The 19,750-nt window shown below is 39.0% G+C and overlaps 1 protein-coding gene across 1 annotated transcript; it reads left to right on the top strand.

Moving 5' to 3' along the window:
• The first annotated feature begins 291 nt into the window (after positions 1 to 291).
• Positions 292 to 1,838, top strand: LOC135947677 (chymotrypsin-2-like). Its single transcript, XM_065496570.1, has 7 exons — positions 292 to 440; positions 494 to 650; positions 705 to 876; positions 966 to 1,126; positions 1,182 to 1,283; positions 1,336 to 1,475; positions 1,527 to 1,838. Exons 1-7 carry the CDS (start codon positions 393 to 395, stop codon positions 1,695 to 1,697), a joined length of 951 nt encoding a protein of 316 aa, XP_065352642.1. The 5' UTR covers positions 292 to 392; the 3' UTR covers positions 1,698 to 1,838.
• The last annotated feature ends 17,912 nt before the right edge of the window (positions 1,839 to 19,750 follow it).

The following is a 19,750-nucleotide window of genomic DNA, read 5'->3' as shown; positions in this document are numbered from 1 at the left end:
ATGAAATAATATAATATAGCTTGGAATACATGAAGCATAATTTCCAGAAACTATACACCGATTTGTAAATTAAACGGTTATTTATCTCGTGCTTTTACAGCATCTTCTCTAGTTTTTATTTTTTTAATAATTAAAAAATTTGGTTGTTTCTATCACTATTCACTTTCATAGGTTCGAATATCAGTCATTTTATTGACGCCAGCCGCCTGACGCTCAGACTAACGCATTTCCGCTTGTTTTCATATTCCACGTTTTGACGGTCACTTCCTGTGCTGTTGAACTAGGCCATCAGTTCATTCTAGCTTTCCATTTCATGTTGGCATATTGCGATGATTTATATTGCAGTGCTAAAATTTTAATTACAATCTAAACTTTCAAAGGAAAAAATAGGCATGAAATTGCTCGGTTTGATTATTACGGTAGTTATATCTCTGTGCATGGTAATTACCCAAATTTTGTTTTATTAAATAAAATTTAGTTTCCGTCATTTCAGGTTCATGGTTATGATTTACCAGATCTGCCATTCAAGAGGCTCGTCATTAAATCAGCTACTACATCCAAACAATTATTGGCTTCAAAAAATGTAAAAGCTCGTAAATACAGTCCGAAACTTGACTACAAATATAAAGGAGCGACTAAGAAACAGCCAGGTTCGTCTCCCGTTGAAATTACAAGACATTTTGAAAAATTTGAGTAATTAATAGCTGATGCTGGTTCCGTTCCGATTGGAATTGAAGAGCAGATCACGGGAGGGGCTCGAGCCGCAAAAAAGAAATTTCCCTGGCAGATTTTATTGGTTGGAGACGGCTCCTGGATCTGTGGAGGCTCCCTTATTTCTACTGAATGGGTTCTTACTGCTGCCCACTGCGTTTTTGGGTGAAAACTCTCAAGTTTTATATGAATTATTCATTTATTGTCTTTGATTTAATTTTCCGTTAAATCTGTGATAAATAATTTCAATTTAGAGGAACAAACTTCATGATAAGTGCAGGAGGAGTTATCGCAAATAGATTCAAAGAAAGAGGCGAGCAAGTTTGGAACTCTACAACAGCAATTTATCATGAGGAATATGACGAAACAACCGCACAGAACGATATCGGTCTTGTCCAAGTGTCATTCAAATTTGGTAAATTACAAGAAAAGAGATTCTTACACCACACAAAAATCAACTTAAATTGAAGACAAATTTGTTAGTGCAATCCGCCTGCCCAAATACTCGCAGGCAACAAATTCGTTTGCTGGGATTGCCGTTGTAATCTCTGGATATGGACAAACCGCTGACAGTAAAATTGCGCAAGTCTACGAAAAATGAAATAATTCCACTCTGGATGTCAGGTGGCTCCGCTAGCCGGTTTTTAAAGTTTGCCAATATGAAGACGATTACGAACGCTCAATGCGCCACTCTTTATGATGCGACCTTTGTCACTGACAGTGTCATTTGCATTGGGCCGGAAAAAGTGAAATCAGCTTGTTTTGTACGTGATTTCCATCTATTTTGTAACTTTTTTCAATTGAAGTTGTTTCAGGGGGATAGCGGAGGCCCACTTATGATGCGTGAAAGTGACAAGAAGTACACAATCATTGGAACTGTGTCTGGAGGGCCCGAAAAGTGCGTTGGATACATCAGCACCTTCGCCAGGGTCACCAGCTTTTTAGGCTGGATTTCTGAGAAAACAAGCATTGCTATCGAAAATTGAATACAAATTTTGGATAAAAAATTGATATGATTCGCTCAATTTATGATGCGTTTATAAGTATTTTTCCTTGATTTCGACTCCTTTGGTCTATTCAAATATTTGCGAAACATGAATTGAAATAAAATCTACTGGTGAATTAAATCATGATTTTAAAAAATGAGAAATTGCTCGCCGCTTCATCATTAAATTTTTAGATCAAATTCTCTAAAAAATTTAATGGGAAACCTAGAACATTTTTAAATTTTCTACACCTTTAAAGAGTTTTTAAGTTCCTTCCAACAACTATAAAAAGTAAAACCCTCGCCGCGTTTTTTTTTTAATTTGTGGCATGTGGAGTGTGGACTTCTCCCAACAAATCATAATGAAAATATTACTCTCCGCCTAGATTAATTTGATTAAAATAAAAGATTTTGTGAAACGTTTGTGGTTCTTCGTTGATAAGGTATATATTGAAATACCAAATGAAACGATCCAAAGAGGGGGTGATTAAGTGTGCAAAAGGGGTTGGTCCAAATCAAATTCGCCGCATCAAAGCTGAATTGGCCGTAATAACAGAGAGCAACAGCGAAAGTGTCTGTCTACTAATTCACCCAATGCCATGCCTCCCCCGGCACATGACGTGCACTTTGGCTCCAGCAATTAAGCGGGAAGGTTAATTTCGCGATAGGAGCAGGGTTGGAAAGAGCGTGATGTTTAATTGAATAATAATGACACAGAGAGAGAGAGCAGAGCCGAGCCGCTCGCTGTGTGTGCGCGCAGCAGAGACGACGGGCTGCAAAACTGTGAGCCTGCCGCCTAGCTTTTGAAAGAGAACGAACGCATACGAAACAGCCATAACTCTATACACACTCCATTATGCGGCCCGTTTGCCTCTCTGCTCCGCGCCAGAGTCAAAAGCGGCAGGCGAAATTGAACGTAATTGGCACTCGGGCTGCAGCATGAAAACTTTATTGCATCATACACGCTCCGAGAGGCTCTGCTCTGCTCTTGGCGAGAATAATTGAAGCCATTCAAATTATTCCCGGCTTAAGAGGAAGAAACTGCGCGCTGGGTTGCAAGGCCTCCAGTACGAGTGATTTATTGCTCTATTCAGACTGATTTGCTGGCTAATTGAACCAGTTCCTGACAAGTGCGACGAAACAAGAAGATCGTATAGAAGAGCGTCTCTGATTTCTCACGTACTGAATGTCATATTTTATTTAGATATTGCAAACAACAGTTTCATAAATATGTTATCCCGTGCATCCTTAAAATCATTTTGATCAAAGCGTTACAACAATTATTTAGTTAATAGTGTTTTGGTTAATTTTTTATAGGCTTGTAAGGAGACCTTTTTTCTAGAATAATATGGAATAAAAATGCAACTCAGGGAGATTTGTTCTTTGTTTTGCAAATGAGAGATTTTTACTTGCACCCTGTACTTTCTCTGTTATTTGTCTTGGGTTGTAGACACAAAAGCAAAAAATATCTATCGTCTAGAAAATCATGATATTTTCGCGGCTCCGGCCCCTCTGCTTTTAACAATATTGTATCGAATTTTGAATGGTAAAAAAGAGCATTTTATGACAGTGCCAATTTTCTAAATAAATTTAGTGTTTTTTGAACATACTTTTATGACCGATTATGATTCTTTTCTTCTGAAACTTTTATTGATAGTGTTTTTTTTTTGTAAAATGAATAAATACGAAGAAATTTGAAATTTTTTTTTTTTTTTTTTTTTTGCTCTTTTTATCCTTGTCCGTCCGAGGACCGGGAAGGGCGCGCACTGCACTAGCACGAATGCTGAAACCCGGGTCCCAATAACACCGCGAACGGATAACATGGGCGCACCAGGCCGCACAGGGACCCAGCCCACTGAAGGGCCACTTGCCTCCGCACCGAGGACTGCATTGAAACGCTAGACATTTGTCCCGTGAAGCCAAATCACGCATGCTGGAAAGGTGCAAACCAGCAAGTAGCGAGTCGGCGCCGGTGCGCCTCCCAGCCCGTCGAGCAATTTGAGCAATTCGAGTCACTAAACTAACCACTTTTTGCCATCTCTGACATTGGGTAGCCAGTATTAGATCTCCGAACTGCTCAAATACCTCACATTGCTTTGACACTCCTGAGAGTGCCTTAACAATGCGAGCCAACGGGCTGGTTATGCTGGTTTTACAAACTTTGCAAACACTTTTTCAAGAAGAAAATATCTACGTAATCAATTTGGCTCTAGCTTAATCACCTGGGATTGGTTTATGCATTTTTGACAAAGATTTTCCGGGGTATTACCCTTCTAAAGCCATCAACTTTTCGAATTAAATTGCATTAGAAGTGTTCATTTTTATAATACTGATAAACAGTTAATTTGTTTTCAGCACTCAATTCAGAATTATTAATTTAACAGGAAGGATATCATTTTTATCCCTGTTCACCGCTAACCACAGCTCTGACTGAGCCGCAGAACTGCAAAACAATCATACTCAATTCCATATTATATAGTTATATATATGTAAGTCCAATTAATTGGAGAGAGCCATACTGTATGTATAGGAACGCGGACAAATGCTGCACGCGCCGCGCTCAAAGTGGAACAAAATTGAATTCAAAACAGTCCCGCAAATCACGCATTCCGCGAATAATAACTCGAAGCCTTGTGACTAAAAGTGCTGAATGGCGAAACAAATTAAATGCGAACAATATATCGCTCTACAGAGCCAGAGCGCGCGTTGGCTGGGGCGGAAATTTATGTTTTATGCGCGGCGCCGTGCAAATGAAGCCCCAGTACTTTGAAACAAGTTGGCAAGTCACGTGTGTGCTTTTGTCAAAATTCTCTCGTCATTCCGACAGGCGGATTGTTTTTGTAGAATGTAATTACCGCACGGTGCGTTTTATTCGAAATAATAATAATAATAATTAGTGGGTGCTGGATGATGCGAAGGGGGCGAGAGGGAGAGGCGGCGGCGGCAGCGCCAAGTGATAAATTTCTGCTGTTTTTAGGTTAAATACACCGAGTGAGTGTGTGCGAGAGCACGCAGGCATGATAATTTCCATTGCACCCCCACGTGCGTGATTTATCGCTGAGCCCTCTTTTGCCAACCAACTGCGCGCCCGCGCCTCCCCTGCTACCTTTTGATAACCATGCTGCTGGAAAATCCTTTGAAATTTGCAAAATAAATAGCTGCTGGATTTTCAAATTGCGTGCAGCTTTTCGAAGTGGTGGCGGCGGCGGATTTATGCCGAAATTGTTTCTCGCCGGGATTTTCAGTGTTAATGATTAAACGTCCAATTAAACGTGATTTTCACAGGGAAACTTTCATTTTTCAGGATTAATAAGGCGGTCGTGAGAGCAAGAGATGTTTTTGACGCACCAAGATCAAGAAATTTACTAATCATGCAGCCAGGATTATGTTGTGATAGAAATCATTCCTGTTAATTTAGTATTAAAACAGTGAAATAGACGTATTAATCAGTAACTAAATAGAGATTTTCGTATGCATAAATCATGATAAAGAAACCAAAATGGTTCCATGAAAGGACCGAACAATTTTGTGACGGTTCCTTCAAAAGGGACTGTTTATGTTCCGATTAAAATGGATACTAAAATTTTCGATTCTCTGGAAGCGAATAAAACTGACTGGGATATGGAATTTCTCGTTAATTTTTATTGCTTTAAAAAAGCTCAAAAACAAATGTTTCTTAATAAAATTTCTAAGATTTTATTCTTATATGACTTTCTGTGAATTATGAGACACAGAAATAGTAGCGGTTGAGTCCCAAAGGGTCAACCTTTTAACTACTCAGAACTCGTAGAACTAGGACATCATTTGGCTTCCCACCCGAGAGAGCACGGCTGCAATGCAACATTTCTCTCATCTCCTTTGCAAGAAAATGACAAGCTGGATTGTGCGGCGTGCGGAAAAGAACAATCGTGTGGCAACTCTGCTCGCAAGACGCATTTATTCGGGCTGCAAGGGCAGGTGTCCCAGGCGACGTTACAAATGAGCGGTGCGCTCTCTATTAAGGCCAACAAGCTCGTCTGCGCGCCGCATTATTTCTCTCTCGCTCTCCTCCGCCCTTGTGCTCGACCGGCAAGGTGCGTGTGTTTATTATTTATCTACGCGGCGCAGATAAAGAGCCGCCATCCCTCTCTCGGTCCGGCTGATTAATTAATGCGATTCAGGCCCGACTGCGGTCAAAATGGGCTCTTCTGATTTGATACCGCATCTCTGACAAAGTGATCTCCCTCTCTGCCCTTTGCCGAAAATGCAAGCCGCCGCACCGCCACCGCCACGGCGCGTTTTGATGTCGATTGTGGGCCATTGTGTGCGGTGCGTGCTTCGCCAAATCACAATGCCTCTCGTCCCGACGATTGAGCAGATCGTGGCTCCAATATTAATTTCGCTCTCTCCGTCCGTTTCGCTTTTGCCCACAACTGATAGTGAAAGGCCAATAAATAAATGTTTTTCCTTGCTATTTCAATGTGATATGCCAATCTGTTGAACTCAATTGGAAACTCGAGTATTTCAACCAGATGAAGGGAAGTTTTTCGAGAGTAAAAATATCAAAGGAGTGGAATGGATGTCATAATAAACTAATTTGAAATATCGATCTGGCAAATTTGGCTGTCCTGCTGTTCAAAATGTCCTGGCTCATAATAAACGTTTTTTTTTAAAAAACGTGTCCTTAAAATTTCGATACAATATATCTATTTCAATTGGTTTCCATCAAAAGCGTTGTATATGAATAACAGGTGGAAAAAAATGCTTTTGTTATCCACTCAAACACTTTTTTCCTAGCTGGATTAAATATCATAAATTAATTTTATGCTTACATCTTTGGGGAAATTAATATTTTTTAGTTGGGTTAATACATAATAAATGATGAACTGGAAAGTATGATAATTCAAATGGTAATGAAGTATGATCTAATAATTTAACTGTAGACATAAGTAATTTTAAAATATAGTATATTCAAAATCCTAAAACTAATAAAACTACTGTAAATGTTATTTTTATCGCATGCAACAATCTTTAATTATTTTGTTTTATTTAGCAATATTAATATTTTTATTGTTATTATAGGGGAACTCTAAGAAGTTTCGTAGTGAATAGTTTGGTCCACTGAGCCGTCACTTCAATCTTAAATTTTTGCTCTTTGCACCAAGCTATTCAACATGGCCGATCCCAGAGTCATGGGATAAGTCAGTAGCAACAATCACTACTAAACTAACAAACTCGAATTTCTCTCCTTGTTGCAAGAAAAGGGCAACACATACTCAATTCGAAAGTGAAAATTTAGGTGTTTGATGAGCGATGCACTTTTTATGACCAGTGCACCCCTGCGGTGACAGATCCGTTTGTAAACATTTCGCCATGGTCGCCGCGAGCATTGGCTCTCTCGTTACCGTCATTTTTTTTTACATAACTTTCACTCTGGTTTGTTTTTTGTCAATTTTATCCTTTAAGGATATATCCAAACTTTGGCGTGGAGATTCTGGGGGTGGCCATCAAAGAGCGCGGTCCGGTTGGGTGATGGTGCCTTGGTTTGGCCCTAAATAGTACTATTTCCGGGATCAATTTGGGATAAATAACATGGAAAATGCCAGAAAAGAAAAATTGGAGGAGTTTTGCGCGTTCTTTTCTTAAAAATGTGTAACTGTTTTTATTGTTAGGATTTTATAGCCTTTTATAATATAAATCACGCAGATCTGTTAAATAAAAAGAACTTTTATTTCACAAATTTGATGATTCTTGAGACTAGAGTAGTAAATCATAATTTGCTTTATAATTGCATTGAGCACAAAGGCCCATTTTGCTCGAAGTCTAACTCACTCGAGGGTCCGCATCGGTTTCCAGACGGGGTTGGAGAAGAGAACGACTCCATTGCCGGCAGCTGTTGCTCGGCCATGTCCATAATCCTTCGCGTACTTATTTTCGGCCGACGGCTGGTTGGCTTTCTGGCTGGCTTTGTGCTCGGCAATATTCATTCCGCGCTCGCTTTCTTGAGCTCCCCATGGCCGTCAGTTAATTGTAATCGGAGGCGGATTATTGTTTGTGAAAAGCGGAAGACCGCAGGCCAACAAGCGAAATCTGGTTAGGCATGCAGGAATTCGCTCGCTCTAATTTAGCCCCGGCCAAGAGGGCGCGCGCAGAGGTCATTCAATTATACGCGCGCGGGCAGCGTCCGTCGCCCGAGAGTTAATTTGGATGGCCCATTCATTCATAATAGATCGCGCGAATTCGCGCCACTGCCACCCCCCCCCCCAACTCAAGTATGCAAATTGGATTAGGACCCGAAAGCAGCTGCCAGCGTGCGCACGACACTCTCTGCACGCAGTCATGAACGCTTTTAAACGCGTTCTAATTGCCCGTGTTTTCAATTTTGAGCTGCGGTAATGAGACATCCTCTACTTCCGATTAAATATAACTTCTCGTAACGCCATCACAGCGACAAGCGCATTTTTCAAGGCTATCGAACATTTTGAGTCATCAATCTAAGCTGAAATATTTTTTAATTATGATCCGAATTTGAATTAATAATGTTTTCTTGCCAATATCAAATCTGATATTAGTAATTTTTCAACTCGAAAACTGAAAATTGTTTTACATCTCTACAGTAAGAATGGCTTGAATTTAATATCGTTTTTTAATCTTTTTTAAAATTTGACTCTCTAGAAATATAATTCATGAAATAAAAATTAGGTTCTATTCTCTTTTCCAAAGAAATTTAATTGCCAAATATATACATAGCTAAAATTTGGTACTAATATCGAGTTTTCGTTTGTAGAAAATATCTTCTGGCTGTTGATCAATAAAGTGATGAAAAAAGATTTTAAAATGTAACCTCAAATTCAAATATTTCTCTATAAATTCTGGTGTATTTGTGGTCTTATTTGAAAGTTTAAATTGTTTTAGACAATTTTAAGCTGGATAAAAAGCCGATCGTATAAAATTCTCAGCCTATACAGATCGCAATTTGGAAAATTAGGTGCTCTCCTTTTATATTCGAGAGAATATTTTGACGCTCTTAATAATTTATTTCTCTCTGATGTATGAATTGATAAATCGATCTTGTAAAATTTATTTTGGTTTTTAAATTTCATTTCGTTGGCATAATAATAATAATCTGTTTTAATAAGCATGGCTATTAGGTTGGATTTTCAACCATTCTCGTAAAATTATCTTAACGCAATATTTTAATTTTACCTGAATTTTGTTTAACCTCACATTTCACATCACCTATATGTACTATATTATTAGCTAGGAGAAGGAGAGTTGTAAGTAGCAAGCCTTTGGTTCATTAAAGGTATATATAGCTTAAGCTGTATACTCCATTTTCTACTGGGTTTTTAGATTTAGTTGTATAAGCTCATCAGAGATATAGGAAGAAGTGTTTAGAAGAATAGAAGAATTTATTTTTAGCTCGACTACTTCAATGAGGCACTTCAAATTTATATGTAATTTACAAAGCTAATAATAAATTTAATTTTGTTGATACTGAATATATTTAAAAATTGTATAGAAAAATGAACAAATGTTAACTTTTATAATGTTAAATAAATTATTTATTAAAAAGTTTGAGCTCTTATTATTTTTTTACTGTAAATAAACATATTATTTTTCAAGCATTACAATAAATTTGTTAAATGTTTAATTTTAATATTAAAAACATATGTAAGAACACTAATATTGTTTAATTTCTTTTGTCAATTTTTATATTTCTTATTGTGAGATCAAAACGGAACTCCAGAGCAAACCAATATCAACGGTTGGGATTTTAGGGTTGTCAATTTGAGCGTTTTAACAACAATTGTGTTTTCACATTGAAGGGGAAATTCAATGTGGGTAGGTGGATTCGATTAGTTAACTCAAAATTTGGAGATAAAAATAATTTAGTTATTTGGTCAGTCACTATGCAGCATTTAGTTGTATTGGAATACAAATAAGACAAGTGTTTCAATAACTAATTCTTTAATTCATATTTAATTTCCTTTCTCAATTTGTAAATTTTGCTTCTCGGCCGTGATATTTAATTGGAAAATTTTTGAATTCCAACTTTGATTTTTCCAAATTACACATCTTTTTCTCGATATTTGATATTCAAAAAAACTCTGGCCTGTTTAGATTTTTCCTCACCGTTGAGTGAGTCTTTAATAAAACTTAACGATTCGTGTGTCAAATTTTAACTGTATGCCACAATTTTAAAAAATATGTGCTGTGGTAAATGATTTATTTTTGTTTTCCTGGTCATAAAGAATTTCTGTATTTCCATTCCCCTTTTGCAGAAAATGCCGTGTCTGTCAAGCACGATTCATCAACTCAATTCAACCTTCCATTCACACGGAAAATAAATTTCCGAATCGCAGAGGCAAAATGGAGCCATCCAAGAGAGAAAATTGAATATTCACAGCGTGAACGTGGGCTGAGCTGACAATTAATATCGATTCGCGAGATTTCAGAAGCGGCAGCCGCGGGAACCGGTGCAATTTTTAAGTTCAACATTTGCACAAGCAGGAGCGAGCGAGGGCTTAATTAAGTTGGGCGGCCCGCAGCAAAAGCATTGATTATGACGACGTCGCGTGCGTACCAAGAAGGATGAAAATTTAATCTGACCGCCGCTGCCTCCACACCGTGGAGATAAAACAAATTTTATTCGCAGCCAGAGCACTTTTCAATATTGCACAAAGCCCAACAACAAACACGATGCCCGAAAAGGGAAATGGCACACTCGCTATATATATTTACAATTGGATTATGGCCGGCCGTGATTTATTTGAAGCGAGAGCTGCGTGTGCTGCGGCTTTCTCGGATTATTTCTCCTACAGGGCCAGAAGAAATGGACTCGGGGATAGCAGGAAAAAGCAAACGAGTCTGCTCATAAAGTGGAATCAATTTCTTACGGATCTGGCCCCCGTCCGCCGCTGCTGCTTTCTTTATTAGAACTTGTGTACTCACGACCCTTTGCTTTTCGTTCGGCCTAGCAGATATCTACATCCGCTGATAAAAAGCGTAAAGGTATACGCCGTGGCGAATTCAGGCCCCGTGAGAGTCCGAAAGAACCCTTCAGGCCCGCCGTTTTTCTTTACTTTACCGCAACTTTGGTTGGATTGGACGGATTTGCCAAATGGAAGGTGATATGAGCGTCTTTTCACTAGAAAACTAAAACATGTACGTAAATTAAATTTGATATTGTATGAAAATCGATTTTTGGTGCAAATTTGTGCCAAATATAGGGTTCACCAATTTTGCGATACTGTTATTTTTGGAAGAAAAACAAATAAACCATAGATCCATGCAAAGATCATATTAGAGTTTATGATAAATGATTAAGATTATTTTAAATCACCTTTTTGTAATATCAGTGGCGTTCTAGATTTGAATATTGTAATCAAACGTGAATTATTTAAAATCTATTTTACAAAAATACATGCATGTATTAAATTACCTACCTTAAGTCCAGGGCTGAATAGAGCAACAAAACAAATTTTTAGACAGTCTTAACCTTAAAAACAGTCGGTTTATCTGCATAATTAGATGAAATCTATATAATACCTTAGAATTTTGAGGGGAAAAATATAAATATTGCCTTCTATGCTACCGCTGCCAGCGCGGAGTGTATTTGGCTAACATTTGTTTTACTTTTGATTGGTTAAGCCGTGAACGATCTTCCCGAAGGTTGACCGTCGCAAATTTCCCTAATCTTTGCAATAATTATTTATGGTGAGTGTACTGTCAAAGTAAAGTGTAGTTTTATAGGTACTTTGTGACTTAGTGCGGCAAAAGATTACTTTCAGTTTTTAATCGTTTTTGCAGTTTCCTGCCAGTATTGCTAGTCATTTCTTACTTTGTATTTTAATGATGTCTTTCTGTGCATTTATGCAGTTATAGTATGTATATGAATAAAAAATAAATAACAACAATTCTTCTTGCCATCAATAAGTTCCCAATCTATTTTGAATTCAATTATTGTGTTAATTTTTATTTTAACTATGTAAATTTCCCCAGATCACGCAGTCGTAGTAACAACCCATTTTAAGATCCCAATCCAACTCATATATGTCAAAAAATAAAAATCACCATCGTTTAGCGAGAGTTGATCGGCGTAAAACTGCATTTAGTGTCATTTGCATGGTACACAAATCGAATTACTGACATATATTTTCACCCCGTGGAAAGCATACAATCTATCTGCTTTAACGAGGCGCGCATTTTGTGTATGTATAATGACGTCGGTGGAAATTGGGCTGCCAATTTCAAGTCAACTCGCCAAATTGCGGCCCACCCAAACAAATTTGCGTGGCGCTGTCATGTGCCAAACACAGGCGGCGGCGCGGATCCCTCGGCGATTAAATCGAACGAATTTGATTGGCACTGGGGCGGCGAAATTGTGTTTATTTTTGCGGGTCGGACGCAGCAGCGGCTGAATGGCCCTTTCACTGCCAGCCGGCAGCCGGCCCGGCTGGAAAAGAGCCCGTCGTTACTCTCGGTCAGCGCGAAACTCTTTTCACAATCGGCAACGACCGCCTCCACTGGCCTCTGGAGGGAAGAAAAGTTTCTCCGCAGGGGTGATTTACGCTCATTGGATGCCGCCAGACGAGCGGGGGTCGCGAGAGTGTACCAAAATCCTCGGTATACAATCGTAGAAATTTATTCAGGCCGTAAAAAAACAGTCTGGCATGATGGGCGTGCATTTTTCACTGCCCTGCTGTAAAGGGTCCCTGCGTGTTTTGTCCGAAAAGAATTTATCTTGATTAATAGTAGATATACCAAACGTCAAGAAAAATGCTTTTCCAGAAATTTACTAGCTCTAATATAGAAAACCTAAAGGATTTTGGTGTTTGGCGAAAATGTTAAATTCACATGTACTGTTTAACAAGTTTAGAGATAATTACCGTAGGGGAAATTTGGTACAATTTTATTCGGGAGTTAAAAAAAATCCCACCGATCGATTTGTTTCAAACCAAATTTAAGTTAAAAGTAAGCAAAAACTGTATTTTTCCCCCAGGCTTTCAATAATCTCTGCATTTTTATGTTTGAATTTTTTATTAGTTAGTCTAAAAGCTAAAATGATCAAAAGCTCAAAAAGTCTATTTAATTAAAGTTTCAAAATTTGGTCATGTTTTAATTTATTAATAAAGTACACCGAAAAAATATCAAATTCTTTTAGGAGCAGCAAAAAAACATCCGTTGCTAGAAGTGATCATCAAGCCTGTCTCCTTCTTGCCGGGCTTTGCATCAGATAAAAAAGCCGCTCCCTCGTCGGTTTGGCCATTAGAGCCAGGGAAGGGAGCGTCTCCAGCTGCGCGGCTCCTTTCGCAGTGACCACACCGCACACTGGGCCATTTGCAGGTGGAGCAATTTGGCGGCCGAGCGTGCATAACGCGATTCAAATTGGATCGCCGACGTCGCCGCTCGTATAATGCCGCCTGAATGGACCATTTGAATTGAATAAGGATCACTGCTGCTGCTGCATACACGCACTTTTTTTACTCTGCCGGAGACGCGAGGCTCGCTTGCACTTGGCGGAAGGAAAAGCAGGTACTCGCTGGACTCGATTCACCGAGGGGTGCTCTAATTTGGCGTATATACTCGGCATGTTGCCGCTGTAGTGACTCTTGAAGGGTGGATCGGAAAGTTCATTCGGGCAAGCAGCAGTGCACTCTGGAAATGTAGACTCTTGGTCTAATGATCAGGGAGTGAGATCAAAATGAAATCTAACCATCACCAGTTAATAAAGTTTTTATTCATGTGATTTATTTTCATGAAAGAGTGGATCTTTCAATAAAGGCAATGAACCTTTTATTTTAAAGTTCATATTTGATTCTAATTTAAAAGGATGTTGATTTTTCGTAGTAAGGTAAAAATTATTTTTTTCTGAATTTTTCTCAAAATTGAAATAGGCTAGTTTAAAAATGAAACACCAAAATAAATCAAGAATCTTGTTTATTGCAATGTGATATTGGCGAAAATTGGGCTTCATAAATCATATATTTGTATTTTTTATAGAGTCTTTTTTCATATTTTCGGTGTCCGTACTTCAAAACAGACCAATATTTCGGTTCTTTGAGAAAAAACCATGTTTTCTTCTGCAATCAAGAAACAGTTAAATAAAATAAAATAATGAACTATAAACTATAGCAAGTTTTGCAGAGTTCAATCATGCTTTAAATATATGGTATATAGCACTATAAAGTTAAGCACACGCTACATAAGTCTTACATACAATTTTTTTATATTATGATAAAACTGACACATTATTTAAAATTATGTATACAGGAAAAATTTTAGCAAATATTAGGAGCTCACTCCCGTTCCATCTAGCTTTACTGCGAGCTGCAACTCCGGCCATTAGGAATTCTGTTTTGGTCAAAAGGTAGTACTTTCATACACATATGAATATTCAACTTACACTTGCAGCAAAGGCTTCGTAGAGAGTAGCTCATTGACAAGAGTCATCGTTGTATGGAGCGTGTGTCAAAGCATAAGCTCGACTCAAACGGGGTCTTATGCGCAGTGTAATTTGCGGCCGAGAAAACATGAATGGGTTCCCCGAATTTTATTTTCATCACCATTTTCCACAGGTCTAAAAGTAGGGCAAGATTAATTACTAGCGGATTCCGCTATTTCTTGGTACTAGGTTAATATAGACTTCAAACACTCAAATTTTTAAAATATGGGCAACAGACTTTCCGAAAATAGTAATAATACCTGTATATTAAGTTGTCTCAGGCTGCCTACTTAAATTATATTTTTCTTTTTTTATGTTGCATTTCAATCAAATAAAATATTTGGTTGGTGGGTTTAAACTATCGCAGAAATTAATTTGACGTAACAAAAAAATATTAATATAAGTTTATGATTTTGTTTTATTGAAAACAAATTACTAAAATTTTAAAAACTAAATTAAAAAGTTAAACCAAATAAAATTAAAAAAACCTAATGTTTTGTTTACTCTGAATTTCACAACTCTTGGCCAATTTTCTGTCTTTGTTAAGTCCAACCCGTAAAAGTTTGATTTTAATTTTCCCTTCTGAACCGTTTGAAGTTTTTCTACAATTCCAGTTTAACTCAGACTAAGGAAAAACTGTGAAATTGACAGGATCAAAGCCTGAGAATGAAACGGAAACTATTTTTAAATGATGAATACCACACAAAGTACAATATTGCTGGAAATATTTAAAAACCTTCCACTTTTCTACCGCCTTTTATTTCAACAACAATTAAAAAAATTGCCTTTCAATAAAGTACACAAAACTTAACTAATGTGACGTAGAAAATAGCAAATTATTTGGGTGAAATAATAATAAATGATTAAAATGAGCAGCTCTAGTCGTTGGGAGCATATTGTTTTTAATTCTGCACGTCATCTAGGGTGGCGTGTGGCTTTTGCGGCTGACGATCGTCATCCCAGCCGCGATGATAGTCTTGTCTGCGAGCCGAAAATCAGACCGCAAACACTCGGCAGAGTTGTGCTCTGCTCTCGGGCTATAATTGCGAGAGGGTTTTGTTTTAGCAAGCCAATAAAACGTGCTTGCAGCAAACCAGAGTCGGAGTGGCGATAAATTTCGCCCTCGGCCGGGGGGTGGGCGCCTGTGCCGCACCGTGCCGCTTTATTATATTTGCACGAGGAGGACGAGGACGAAGCCGGCGGAGGAGCAATCTCCCCGGCGTGTGTTCCACGGCAATTTATAAAGGTGTTGCAATGTGTGTGGCGGCGGCTGTAAAGTGCAGCGCACTATCAAACTTGCTGTACACACGCCGCTCGCGTTCGTGTGAAATGGGAAAACTTTCGGCCTGCGCGCGGCGAGCGTCCCTCATTGTCCTTTTGTCTCGTGGATAAGACACGGACGCGTGTTTGCAGCCGAGACACGCGCACTTAAACTCGAGAGATTGTGCTTTTCACCTTGAAATTTTTTCTACTGGAGATGCTGTGGCGACTTGGGAACTTGGAAATGAGTCGCAGCATCGCCTCTTGAGCGCCTCTCCTTTAAAAGTTGTTGGCAGCCTTTTCCTGCTCTGCTCGCCGCTAACAAGACTAATTTGACCTAGTTTTTCTAGCTTGGAATTAGTTTCAAGCTGCGGTTGTGGAAGGTCGAGTTTTTTGCTTATTTTTTTCATTTTTTAATGGTTGAAATTTGAAAAGGAAAATTAAACCAGGGTGGGGTTATTGGGATGTAAATGAAATTCAGGGTTAGGATATCCATTAGACATTTAGTAAATAAATATCATAAATACCAGTAACTAGGATTTAAAAATAATTTTTTGTTTAAGGATAACCAATTGAAAATCAATGATTTTGCATGATAGGGGGTGGGAAATAGGGCAAAGAAATGCAAGGGGTGAATTTTAACTGAAAATTTTATTTGTAAGAAATAGGAAAATTCATATTTACTTAAATATGTCAGCTTTTTTGCAAAGCAATTACAGCTAAAAACCACTTTTAGGTCCGAACTAACCCCATGCAAACGCTCAAGGAAAAATCTTAAACCCCTATTCAATTTTTCTGACCCTGTAATTTAATTTTCCCAGTATAAATTCAGCAATAATTTCAAACAATTAAGACAAAGACTAGTAAATTCAGTAAATTCAAAAAAAAATCAGTAATATCCCCCTTTTATCAGCCCTGTCAACTTCTATTCTTTGTTTTAAAGTGAAGCATTTACTGGCGAACAATAAATAACATTTTGCCTTGTTGGCTATACAAGTGGTTAATCGAGTCTATTGTTAGCAGAAGTTAACCAACAGTTTTTGTGTACACAGCGTGTAAATTTCATTAAATCAGGACCGATCAGTAACAGTTTAATTTCAGATTTTGCCAAATTTTACAAGCTACTAAAAAGTCTATACCAAAGATTTGTTTTCCTTGATTTGAATTCCTCTCTTCGCGATCAATGTGCGAATTTTGCGGAAAATTTCCCCTCAGATGAAATTAATCATGATTTTCAATGAGTTAATAGAGATAAACAGAGCTCCCCAATTGATTAGAATGCAATTCATTTGTCCTTCAGCATGGTAGTATATTCCAGTGATTATCTTTTCACAACACACTCCATCTGATTGCAAACAACGAGCACAAATACGAAAGTAAAAACATATACAATATGTATATCATCATAGGTCCTTAACAAAAGAGCTGAGTAAAATTTTACAGAAATGCTTTCAAAGCTGTAGAAAACTGTTTTACCCGGGGCTCTAGGCGCAGTGACATAATATAGGCAAAGCATTGTACACTTGCCACACAAGCAAGGGGGTTCTGCTTTGAGAAGAGCGATGTCTGGACCTGAATCTGTATACAGCTCTGGTTTGCCCCGCAATCTTTGGAGCCGATCTTTTCCAAAATTTAAATTGTAACATTGAAAATGCTCGTTCCCAGATTTCAAATAGTATTTCAAGTTAATCCAGTATTTTTCTGTGTTGCTTTAATTTGCAAAAAACTCTCTTGGTATATACAGAAATTAAAAAAATATGTTTTTGCCTGACGAAATTTAACAGTAAAATTCCTTAAGTCAAAAAGGTTAAACAAAACTTCAAGAAACGCTTTTCCCGGACAAAATTTCTCCGTTTTGGCGCTCGTATTGCCGCCTGTGCAACTGGTAAAGACCATTACCAGCTCCCCGTGTCACATTTTCGGCGTTATTTCGGAAAATTGCTCACTGTTCGCGGATTCGGGGGGTAGAAAAAGCGTCCGGTGCGTAAATAACGAGTGCGAGTGTGGCGCTGGATGCCGAGAACAACAAAGAGGTTAAAATTTATTAGACTCTTTCCGCGCAGCCGGCGAATAAATAATGCGTCAGAGAGCGTGAGGACAATATTTCAAGATCATTAAGTAGTTGAGCAAGCTAGCAGCGACGGCGGCGGGCGCTGCAATAAATTTGGAGGCAAACTTTGGTTCCGCGCGCGCCAGCAATTCCCACTCGCCCGGCTTTGGTGTTAAAGTTTTGACGCCTAATCTGGGAGCGCCGAGAGTGGAGTTGTTAAAGAACTAGAATGCCAGCAAAAGAAAGAAAAAGTTTTATTTTAAGTCCTGATGACATCTTAGGAAAGAACTCTTTGTCCCTAGGAGCGAGCGGGAGAAAGAGAAAGGCATTCAACCCCTTACTTACTCACTCACTCACTCAGCCACCGAATCGCGATAGAGCAGCAGCTTTCTCTCTTTCTCAGTCAGTGCTCAACGCAACTTCCTCTTTTTTCGCGCGCACTTATCGGCCGGCAACACAAAGAAGTGCGGAATTATCAGCCCTGCCGGCGCACAATGCCTTTATTCGCACCCCCGGCCCGTAAGTTCAATCACATTAAGGCCTGCAACGGCAACGGCACCGGCACCGGCAACAACTCTCTTTCTCGCCGCGCCCTTTGATTGCGCCCGACAATGTCCGAGAGCGGAAAATTATACCTTTAAACGCAGATTACATCACGCCAGCCAGCAGCGAGAGCACAAGTGCCTTTTAAAAATGAGATCCCATTTTGCTGGAGATCGAAAACGTAATTTTACGCGGTTGAAACACTTCGAGGGCTGTGAAATTCAGATGAGATCGAATCATTTTCATCACCGGGGTCCGAATTCAACGCGACGGTCAGATATGGCGTCTGGTAGAGTACGGTGGGAAAGATAAAAACGTAAAATGAAAATGGCTTCAAAAATTTATCATGAAATTACCTTCAGCATAATTAAAATTTTTGTTGTTATTTCTTTAGTAACAGCTGATTACCCCGGTTATTGGCGAATCGACCATTAGATGTTACATCAGGATAATGGAATTGTAACAAAATATGCGGGAATTAATTTATTCGGCCGCTGGACTGTCTCCTGATTGGCCTCCATTATTTTGACATCATATTGGCTTCTGACCTACATCAACACAGATCGCTATCTGGACGCCGGTGATTTTTATAGCTTCTATTATGTTATATCACATTTAACTCCTTCAAAATCAGCAAAAAATTTCAAATTAAAAAAATACACACACGAACACAGTAAATGAGGTGATGCTTAACAAACCTTTTGAAGTTTATTTACACGGCGCAAAAAGTTTCATAATGAGACGGATGCGTGTTATGGCTGGGACAAAGCTGTTGTTCCACGGCAAACGAGGACTCTCCAGATTTGCGGAACATATAACCTATTCATTCAGCTGACGTGCGACGCGCAAATTGCGACGTTTTTTAAACGCGCGCAACGACCTTACATGCGCTCAGAATTCTAAACTTAATGAGCAAGCGAGTCTCTCCTGCGACGAGGTGAAATAATTAACAGTGAGCACGCTTAATTTTTCCAGCGTGGTGTGTGCAAAAAGCGGCAACGAGGGGGAAAGAGCAAAAAAGTCGCCCAATTTAGCTCGGAATTCTTGCGCCGCGCGCCTCTCATTAGCGAGCAGGAAAAAACACACCCTATGAGTGTGTGCCGGCGGGCCAGGGGAGGGAGGAAAAGATTATATGCATACTGCCATTTATTTATTCAGCAACCCCTGCGGAAAAAGCAGCACAGCTCGTCCTCGTTTTTTTTCTCTCTTTCTGCCGCCGCGGAGATAGGCTATCTTGTTTTGTTCTTGGAAACGACGGACGAACTGCTTTGCTTTTCTTATGCTTGCCGAGAATAATTGCCTGCCGGCATGCCACTCGCACGCCTCGGCTGCACTGCAACACATTATTTCATCTAGATATGTGCAAATGGACTCTTTACATGTGAAACGACCAGTGCCGCTCGTAAAACTGCTCTCTCACTTGCAACACCGGCCCGAAACGCTTTAATTTCCTTGCACACGAAATTTTTACAGTTGGAAGCAGCTTTTATGGCCGTGCAGCATCGAAATTCAGCCTCAGGTCTTAAATCATGCCCTCATTATCATCCCATTGAAATTGAAGCTTTTTACGTGCAGGCTGTAAATGTCACAGAATGTGAAATGACAAATGAGCACCCCTTGGGAACTATATCTTTGCCAATCAGAAGGCTCACGTCATAAATTTACTCTATTGAAATTTTGCAGGAAGAATAAAAGGGCAAGAAAGCTCTGTGTTAAAGATGATTCACTAGGATTCAGATCAAAAAGTCCAAGAAGCATGTGAAATTTTCAGCTG

Source organism: Cloeon dipterum, chromosome 1, assembly GCF_949628265.1.
Source record: "Cloeon dipterum chromosome 1, ieCloDipt1.1, whole genome shotgun sequence".
NCBI lineage: Eukaryota > Metazoa > Arthropoda > Insecta > Ephemeroptera > Baetidae > Cloeon > Cloeon dipterum.
This window is presented reverse-complemented; position numbering and strand designations above follow the sequence as displayed.